At 35.5% G+C, this 10,058-nt stretch overlaps 2 protein-coding genes across 2 annotated transcripts; both read right to left on the bottom strand.

Moving 5' to 3' along the window:
* Window positions 1-2,451: 2,451 nt before the first annotated feature.
* Window positions 2,452-3,113, bottom strand: LOC120427122 (uncharacterized). Its single transcript, XM_039591975.1, has 2 exons — window positions 2,764-3,113; window positions 2,452-2,675 (listed from the first exon to the last, which is right to left on the bottom strand). The coding sequence occupies exons 1-2, from the start codon at window positions 3,012-3,014 to the stop codon at window positions 2,531-2,533; spliced, it is 396 nt and encodes a 131-aa protein (XP_039447909.1). The 5' UTR covers window positions 3,015-3,113; the 3' UTR covers window positions 2,452-2,530.
* Window positions 3,114-3,259: 146 nt separating this feature from the next.
* Window positions 3,260-9,965, bottom strand: LOC120427111 (ninjurin-A-like). Its single transcript, XM_052710366.1, has 5 exons — window positions 9,551-9,965; window positions 8,145-8,175; window positions 4,225-4,259; window positions 3,823-4,031; window positions 3,260-3,702 (listed from the first exon to the last, which is right to left on the bottom strand). The coding sequence occupies exons 1-5, from the start codon at window positions 9,878-9,880 to the stop codon at window positions 3,462-3,464; spliced, it is 846 nt and encodes a 281-aa protein (XP_052566326.1). The 5' UTR covers window positions 9,881-9,965; the 3' UTR covers window positions 3,260-3,461.
* Between the last annotated feature and the right edge of the window lie 93 nt (window positions 9,966-10,058).

The following is a 10,058-nucleotide window of genomic DNA, read 5'->3' as shown; positions in this document are numbered from 1 at the left end:
TAGAAAACATCAATTTTCCTGTTTTTAAACCTTTGTACGGTAATATCTCAGCAACTAAAGGTTGTATCAACAAAGTTCGAAGAGCAAAATATAGAGATTTTTCTCAGCCTTTTAAACATATTTTTTTCAAAGGTGGGCAAACATGGGCACTAACCTAAAAAAAATAATTGCCACTATTTTCAAAAAAGTTACCTAAAAATGTCTATAACTTGAAAACGGTGCATTTTATGAAAATTTCACTAAAGTACTTTTTGATTGCAATTCTCAAATCTAAAAATGAAGTTGAAATATTGATGCGACCATTATTTCGATTTTTTTTAAAGAAGTCAGTATTGATCTAGGTACCTAGGTATTGATTAAAAAAATCATAACTCGATCAAAGATTTTTTGCCCGTTTTAGAAATTTCTGAAAAGTTGGCATTTGATGTCCCCTAAAACATATCAGAAAATAAAAAAAATGAAAATAGTATTTTTTTGCAAAATTAAAAATCACCAAAAAAATTTACAGAGTATCATTTTTTTTCAGTGTAGTTCTTATCTATACCTACAACTTTGCCCAAGATACCAAATCGATCAAAAAATTCCTTCAAAAGAAACAATTTTTGAATTTTCATAGATCATTTTTGTATGGACAGCTGCCAAATTTGTATGGAAAATTATATAAACAAACTTATGATGCAAAATGGCTTCTTTGGGTACCAAAAAAGTTTCAGACCTATAAAAAAATACAAAAAATAAAAATTAAAGAAAAACACGGTGTGTTTCCTAGAACAAACTTAGGATAAAAAAAAAATCGGCAAGTCTGATATTTGGCACCTGGCTCTTTCCCGACTTTTTTTCGAGGTCCGGCGAAATATTTCGTCGGGAGGTCTAAAGCAACTTTTTTTTTTTGAAAAGTCGATGGAAATCGATGGGTTCATGTTCATATCCATCAAGTTTCTTATGAATGTGCCTTAAGCAACTCTTAATTACATATTTGACCTCAAATCCAAAGCTTCCAACCCAAATTTACCAGATTTCTAGCTTTCTTTGAAATAACCCCAACATCCAAGCTGGAAACCTTAAAACGTCCGAATAAAAATCGTTTCTTTGTACAATTTAATTGGTTATAAAAATACAGCAACAGATTGCCCGGATACAAATGCGAGCTTAAAACATTGCTAAACTTAGAGTATTTCATTGAAAAGCTATTTATTACCCAAAAGGTTACCAACATTATTTTTTCAATCCTCTGCCATACAACACTAAAATATTTTAAAACATTTTTGAATCAATCACATTGTAGAGAATAGTTTTTTGACCAATTTCCATAAAAAAGTATCAATTTTGGTTCAATGTAAGCAGAGATCTACCAAATTTCGTAAAATAAAAAGTGGCTTTCTCCATAAATTCTGGATTTAATTCCCATTCAAACGATGAAAACTGCCTACTATGATATCTTTTAGGATGAAAACATTTTGCTGAAACATAAAACTTATGTATAATTTTGATGAAATTTATTGAAATTATTTTATTAGAATCATAAAAAACTCAGTAATGGGAATAAAATACAGAAATTTTGGAGAAAGTAACTTTTTATTTTACGAAATTTGGTATATATCTGCTTACATTGAACCGAAATTGATACTTTTTTATGGAAATTGTTCATAAAACTGTTCTCTACAATGTAATTGAATCGAAAATGTTTTAAAATGTTACAGTGTTGTATGGCAGAGGATTGAAAAAATAATTTTGGGAACCATTTGGGTAATAAATAGCTTTTAAATGAAATACTCTAAGTTTAGCACTGGATTAAGCTCGAATTTGTATCCGGGCAATCTGTTGCTGTATTTTCATGACAAATTGTACAAAGAAAAGATTTTCATTTGGTCGTTTTGAGGTTTCCAGCATGGATGTTGAGGTTATTTAAAAAAAAAAGCTGGAAATCTGGTAAATTTGGATTGGAAACTTTTGATTTGAGGTCAAATATGTAATTTAGAGTCTCTTGAGGCACATCCATAAGAAATTTGATGGATATGAACATGAACCCATCAATTTCTATCGACTTTTCTGAAGAAAAATCCTATAAAAACGAAAAAAATCTTCAAAAAAAAAGTTGCTCTAGACCCCCCGACGAAACATTTCGATATACCCCGCAAAAAGGCGAGAAAGAGCCCTTCTTTCATCGTGCCAAATATCAGACTTGCCGACTTTTTTATCTTCATGTTCTCGGAAAAATACACTGTGAAAAAGACCGTTTTCGTAGAGAATTGCTCAGCTAGGTACCGCTTTTGTGGCTTTTGTTACGGTAAAATCGATCTAATATCAAAAAATCAAATTGAAACAAACAAAAACTCTATCTAAATAAATTATTAAGGATGCTTAACAAACGGCACAATATTATTAACCAGAATGAACCAACAAATCTCCACCTCAACGACGACTAATTCCGTCCAAATCAAAACAAACGCGCCATTTAGCACCTCAGTTGTATTATATTTGCGTTCCCACCCTGAAGACCGTCCAAAGATCGCGCATAGATTAGCCGCATCTACAACCAGCCACGAGCACCACCGACAACGACCAGTTCCGTTCCGGGGTCTTCTTCCGCGTGTGACCCCACAGCTGACCCTCGAACGCCGGGCAGCGAACAGATCACGGCAATCCCAAACACCACGAAGCCCAACAAGAACGACCTGTCCCAAAGAAAGAAACACACAATGGGTCAGTAGGGGCGAACCAGTCGGAAGTGTGTTTGGTGTGTGATTTATTTGGTGGAGTTACCTGTTGGAATTTATAACGCGAAGCCACAACTCCAGTGAGAACTTGGTCAGTTCGAGCCACAGCTGGTACAGAATGCGCAGCGTTGCCAGCATGAAGTATCCAAAACAGATCATTCTTTGGCGGAACTTGGGCCAGCCGGTGAGGGGTGGTGGTTCCTGGACAGCGCCAAGTTGGTCCTTTTCCGACATTTCCAGCAAACTGCGGACGTACCGGATGTGGGGACACTGGTCCGCGGAACAGGAGCAGTTCATTTTGACAGGGAATTTGGAGTTTTCTTTTTGAACAGAAAATTTACACACAAGGTTTTGTTTTCATGGCATGCTGCTGCTCAAACTTTTTTGTTGACAGTCGGTCTTTGGATCTGGTTCATAAATTTCGAGACACGTTCAAGGATTGCCGCCCCTGTCATCATCACCACGTGGGTTAATGTTTTCCTCACGAGATTTTGGTGCGATAATCTGCATATGAGCAGTTCTCTAGAAAACCTTAGTAATTAATTTTTTTGTTATTTTTTTCTATCTTCGATTTTGACGACTAGTTTAATTTATGTTGATGCATTTTGAATGTACAAAAAAGTTATTAAACATTAATTCTTATTTCCTAGAGAATTGCTCTTTTCCGCAAACACCCGCAAACTTTGCATACAATTCACTACCCCACAAACAAGCTTGGCTTCGCGGAAGTCTTCACCAGAACGATTAGCTACCCCCGACAAAGGTTGCGTTGAGAATACTTCCTACATCCGTCGTCGGCGGCGGCGGCAACGGGCTGGTGACATCGGACGACATTGGGATCACCTCGCCGGCGTATGGCCCCGAGTTTGACCCGTTGAACGTCGAGATGAACACGTTGATGAGCGTGATCAGAAACACCCCGATCACGGAGAAATCGTTGATCCGATCGGCTGACTGCATCTCTTGCCGTTTTCGAATGTTGAATCTAGAAACAAAAACCAAGAAAAGATTGCGTGATTCAATAAAGCCCAAAAAAAAAAGAGAGAGGAAGGAAGTGTTGCAACTTCCGGTGAACGGAACATAGCATAGCGGTGGCGTACCGTACCTGCTGTTGTAGAGCAGTGCAAGGCCCACGATTAGCTGCATCACCAGGCTGGTGAGGATCAGCCCAATGCTGGTGTAGTAATACGGATGCTTGTCACCGATGTCCATGACGTAGCGCAGCTGATTGGTGTTGGCCGACACCAGGGCCAGATCCATCATGCCCTGTGCGATTGATTTCTTCTGGACAAAGTTGGATAGCTCCTGGTTTGCCTGAAGGTTGAGATTATTGTGTAGTAACCAAAAAAAATAATTTATAAGACGCTTTTTTCTCATTTCAAAATAAACAAGTTTTTTTTTTAAATTTTGAAGTTAATGATGTTCAGTTTTCATTAACATTCTATATCGAATTTGTGTAAGCAAATTAACAAAATTTTAGAAATGCAAAAAGCCAAAAATAACTTACCGTGCTTTGATTTGTACAAGCAGTTGAAGATGAATCTGTAGAAAAAGTTGGACTTAAAATTATATTGAAATTACAAAACTTGTATTGAAACTTAAATAGTTGTACCGTAGTTGCTACCACTTGCTACTCCAAACTTTAAGATTCAACATTCAATATCTCCTAAACTAAAAACAAAAGATGGAACGAAATTTGAAAACATCTGTGGATTTTTCTCAAAAACACGTAGTGAGGTGAAAAATTTAATTAAAATATGCGCTCAATGTGAAAATTAAGCAACAAGTTTTCATTTGCACAACATATACTGATAACAACTTTTAATTATAAATTGGAATACGTCAATCGATTTTACGTCCATTTTTTTAAATGGCCTCGACTTTGTAAGACTTGCGGCTCCAGAGATATGCCAGTTTAAAATTGAGGTTTTCAACATTTTTTTGAGAGAAGGCAAAATTTTGGGGTGGTGTCAAAAAGGTTTGGATGTAAATCGGGATACTTGCTTGTTTTGATGGTACCAAAAGCCCGACCAAATTTGAAATCAGAGAATGTTGATTTCGAGTGCTGTATATGGGAGACTTGATCCCCGGAGACACTTGATCCCAAGCCTGTATCTCGTCAGCATGTGTGTTAAAAAATTACTCATTGTAGAAAACAAAGAATAAAAATGTTTAGATGGAGTTACACACATTTTTCTAAACAGTGCTGCAAAAACATCCAAGAGATCTTTTTTCTTTGTTTTGATATGTTTAGAAAACACTCAAAATTTATTCAAAAAAATATTTTTATACACGAATTTTTGATAAACTTACCAACTCCAAACCACATAACGTCATGATTCGAAATCCGGACACTTAGTAGCATATAACTTTTGTTATAGCTGACAAAAAATCATGTAATAAGTTGGAAATGAAGAAATATCATCAGGATGTAGTACTTACAGTAAGTTTAAAGAGAATACAAGCAAAATGTGTCTTTTTAAAAAAAATTTCATTACAATTTGAAAATTAAAATGACTTGTTGTGCTTCGAATCCCGGACACTGATAAAAGCTGATTCGAAATCCGGACACTTTTGCTTCGAATTCCGGACACTCGTTTTTGCTAATGAATCGCACAAATTTGGACTGAAATGTTAGTGTATGGCATTCTTTAGGTCTGAAATAAGCTGTTAACATCAAAACAATCGATATTTTATATAAAAATTTGCTTAAATTTAAGGAAATCAAAACCATAAATTTCTGCTTTGCCTTCCCGGTGCTTCGGACTCCTATGAAATATTTCACGTGAAATGTTTCGCATTTGTGGTAATCTTATAATTTTATTTTATTGTTTTGACATTAACTACAGCGTTCAAACAATCTTTAAATGAAAGTTGATGTTAGAATTCATCAAATAACACAGTTTTGACATTCATAATGCGAACTTTTATCCAAATTTCGAAGCGTCCGGGAATTCGAATCATGACGTTACGCATTTGACGTTAAATTTATCGTCATACTATTTTTACAACCAATTGTTTATAAAAATTACAATTAGGGAGACTTGATCACTGCATTTTCACAGTCACCTGGAATCAGCCTCAAGCTTAATTAATTAGTTTGGTATTTCGTACATAGTTTCCTTTAGTACATAACTTAGGGTAGAGTAGTCATCAATGAGACACGGGGAACAATGATAAAACGGCTCTCACAAGTCGTAGTTTCAACCAATCAGGCTCATAATTTGAGGAAAGGTGTGTCTACTGGATACACTTCTGCCATAATAGTGGCGTTGGTTGTGGACGCTCCCTTGCAAAGTTATTCATAAATGTTTGATTTTGGGGTGTAAAAGTAAATTATGACTGAAAATTACATTTTCGCTCATAGGCTGCCAATAACACAAAAACTAATATTTATCCAAATTTCTTTCGTCATTTCATAGGGCATGAGTTGGGCTACAATGGCCTTTCATTAGATTTGACCAAAATTATGAATATACCCAGAATCCAGGGCTGTCTCATTGTTCCCCACTCTTTTCAGCCCATGGGTAACAATGAGACACTTTGATTTTTCTTCATTAAACTTTTCAAAATCTAGGGAAATCTTTCAAAATATGAATTGGAAGTGATTTTTGGCATATTTATTGAGGTTTGACTTCATTTAGCCAAAAATATAAAGTTATTTGGTATAAATAAATGGATTTTACTAAATTTATTTACTTTTTAGTATAACTTTTGTTAATTAAAGTTTCAAGTTGGCAAAATTGCTTTAAAATGTTCAAGGTAAGTCACCTGCAATGGAACAATACAAAAACATGATGTTTTACTAGAAAAGTATTGATTTTCGTAGAGTGTCTCATTGTTCCCCACCTGTCTCATTGTTCCTGCCAAGTGCGTCTACAATGAGACAGTTGGATAGCTCTGGCTGTAGAGGTCGGATCGATCTCATATTTTGATCAATGTTAGAACACATTAAAAGAAAGAAAATGCAACAAAAAGCTCATTAAAACATGCTGATGAAAAAAATACAAAAAGCGTTGAAAGTTGAAAACCAAAAGTGTCTCATTGATGACTACCCTACCCTACTGCAGTTTGAACCACATTTCAAATGTTTTGTAAACAAAAATTACCAGCTATTGTAAACATGCTCAATTTTGGTCTAAGTTTCTAAATATTCTACATACGAAACTTGTTATATTTTGAACACAAATGTACAGGTTTTATGTGAAATTGCTGTAAATTATAAAAATTAAAACTTTGGATGAATAAGAAACATTTTGCTTAAGATTTCTTCAAAATGTCGCAAGGGGGATCAAGTTACCCTTAACATTTTGAAAATACCGGTTTTAAATATTTTTTTAAAACACTTTTTCATGATTCGAAGAGTTCGTCTGATGAAATACTCTTCATGTAAAATTATCATTTAAACCCAAAATATGACCAAAAATCGATTTTTCGACACTTTGGGTCAATTCTGAGGGCAGATTCAGATTCAGCGGGCAAAATTACATGGAAAAACATATATTTGGACAATTTTCGAAATTCGTTAGGGTGGTCCCATAAGGTTTTCCCTTGAAAATTAGACTTTTTCAAATGAAGATATCTCGAGTTTAAAGAAAAACACCCCTGAGATTTTTTCAGCGTTTGTAGTGCTGGATCTCCTCTTTCAAATGCAACCTAGTGCTTAAAATTTGGCTTGCGCCTTTTCGAGATATTTAAGTTTTAAATTTGCATCTTTTTTACCTTAAAATCGCTGTAGCTTTTGACCCTTAAGTCCAAATTGACTTGTCAGATACTAAAAATGTTTGTTTTTTAGAGTTCTAAAAGTGCCCCAAATACCACTTTTCTCTTAAACTTAACCCTGAATTGCCACGTTAAAAAAACTGATTTTTGAAGGTTTGCTCAGATGCTTTCTATAAATTTGGTCGTAGAAGGCGTAGATTACGAGATAAAATTTTGGTGTCTTCGACAAAGTTGCTTGAATTGGCAAGCCCGTCAACTTTTTAGAAGACGAAAAAATTCCCAAAAATATTCCTGTAAAGTTAGATTTCCAAAATCACCCTAATCGTGAACCACCCTAATTTTCAACCAAACCAAAAGTTGCCCCTTTCCATATGCAACAACTCTTCTGAAGACACCAAAGCTCAAAACTTAACCATTTTTCGGAAAATCCATTTTCCACTTAATTTTGCGATCTGGACCACTGTGCATTGGTGGTTTTGAAAAAGTAATCTTGATGTGATGTGGAATGACCCAGTAATATTCTGAACAGGCCACTAACGCCTTCAAGTATGCAACATTTTGAAATTTATTTCGCGCTGCTCACGGTTGTGATAGATTGTGATAAGAAAGAATCAAACTAGACTTTACTGTGCTTTATGACTAGGAAGATTGTTCTGATTCTTTAAAAAAAATGTGATGAGTTCAATCCGAAAAATAATGACTTACCTACTTTTGAGGATGATGATTTAGTATTAGGCTAAAAGTATAATAAAAAAGTTGGGATTATTTTAGTTTAAACTTGATTGAATAAAAATAGAATAAGTGGTAACATTTTCAAGACTTGTTTCAAAATTCGGAAGCATAGAGTAGGTTTAAGGTTGGTACTGTTATGCTCATGATTCTGTGTCCCGTATTTTGTCTTTTTCACAATAAAGCTGTTTGCTTTAGGGCTCGCCTTAAACCACGTGCCCTTTACATCTGTGATGTTCAATCCCTACTTGGTTTTGGGAGGGTAAGGGGTTCTGTTTTTTTTTTCATACAAAATTTCAACTTTTTGTATGGAGCGTGCCTTAAGCGCGATTTTTTTAGTTCTAATTAAACATTAAGTGGCTATAACGGGGCATTTTATCAAAGAATCTTTAAAGTATCATTCGATTGCAAATTTTATTTTGCAGTCATAAAAAAAGGTGAATTTTGGATTGTTGAAAATTTGGTAGGTTGAATATTACCTCTTTTTTGAGTAATATTACTACCCCAACAATTGTGTAAAAATGTGAACCTGATGAATATTCAACCCAGAAACCGATGATAATTCATCATTTTATGATGTAATATTACACATTTTATTGACACAAAATCTGTTACCATTTCCTGATGAATATCACCATAATTTATTTTCAGTGTACCGTCAACTGGGGCGAATTAGGGCACATGGGGCAAATTGGGACAGCAGTTTTAACCATGTCAGAGCACAATATAATTTTTTTCTGGTTGGTTTCGGATAGAACAGACTCAGACCAACAAAATGTGTACACCCATTTCCAAATTTAAAACCTGTTAGTGCTCTAAACACTGCTGTCCCTATTCAGACATAAAAAAACTAATGACATAGAAAATTGACTAAAATTTCATTTTTTTTTTCAAAAAAAAACAACAAATCAAGAAATAGTAATTTGGCGACAAATTTTTGTCCATACTTCTCTATGGCTCAAAAGTTAAGGTTTTTAGTCCCCTTAGACATATCAAAAAAATAAATAATCATTTCAATTTACAATTTCTGGACTCTGAATTCAGCGCCACCATTAACAGTCATTGTTCTAAGAGTGAATTCCACCATCTACGACCATGCCGACAAATTACTAGCCAACCTGGTCAAACCGCTTTAAATTATCTCCAGCAATTACAAAGCATAATTTAGATTGAAGACCGAGTAGCACCGTTATCACTAGTAGTCAATAAATAATGTTCCGTCATAAAATCGTCACTTTACAACTGATTTACACGACACTTATGACATAAACATTGACTAGCCTCTCGCCGACACGGCTATCCAAAATAAATCAGTAGTATCTATATCACATTCCCAAACCAAATTCGCTGATAAGATAACACACGGTGCCAAACCTACGAACCTTATTTTGCAATCCAACCTGTTGCAACGTTCCTGTTCCGGCAGGTCCCTTCAAATCAACCGAATCCGCACAGCTACTGAAATCATCCCCCAAGTCGTCGTCCAAATCCACTACCGAATGGTAGCGAATCAGCTCTCGTCCGGGATTCTTGTCCTCGGACTCTTTCGATTTTACACTGATCAGCTCCCCGCTTGTAACTTCATCCAGCAACTTTTGATCGCACGAGTCACGTGACTTTTTCTTGTTATCCTTAAATTCTTTAAGCCTTTCCAGCAGTGATTCACCGGCGAGTTCCAACAGCGGACTTTTGGAAGATTTCGGCATCTCCATGACTGATGGTTTGCAGTTTTTGAGCAAAACTCGGATGAACACACGTTCACGGGCCAAGATCTGATAAGAACTGATTGAACTGGGCCAATTTTTGGGACTGGTGGCTCGGCGTTGACGTGTGCTACCGAACCGCGTTATCAGCGGTACAAATGAGAGGACCGGCGATATGACAAAGATT

The sequence above is a fragment of the Culex pipiens genome, chromosome 3 (assembly GCF_016801865.2).
Source record: "Culex pipiens pallens isolate TS chromosome 3, TS_CPP_V2, whole genome shotgun sequence".
NCBI lineage: Eukaryota > Metazoa > Arthropoda > Insecta > Diptera > Culicidae > Culex > Culex pipiens.
This window is presented reverse-complemented; position numbering and strand designations above follow the sequence as displayed.

Excerpts from the sequence above, each read along its gene's own strand:
- LOC120427122 (XM_039591975.1), bottom strand. The coding sequence starts at position 3,014 with ATGAACTGCTCCTGTTCCGCGGACCAGTGTCCCCACATCCGGTACGTC. Across the intron at positions 2,676-2,763 it reads CGCGTTATAAATTCCAACAG|GTCGTTCTTGTTGGGCTTCG; the intron begins GTAACTCCACCA and ends TCTTTGGGACAG.
- LOC120427111 (XM_052710366.1), bottom strand. The coding sequence starts at position 9,880 with ATGGAGATGCCGAAATCTTCCAAAAGTCCGCTGTTGGAACTCGCCGGT. Across the intron at positions 8,176-9,550 it reads AGGTTGGATTGCAAAATAAG|CCTAATACTAAATCATCATC; the intron begins GTTCGTAGGTTT and ends TTATACTTTTAG. Across the intron at positions 3,703-3,822 it reads GCACTGCTCTACAACAGCAG|ATTCAACATTCGAAAACGGC; the intron begins GTACGGTACGCC and ends TTTTGTTTCTAG.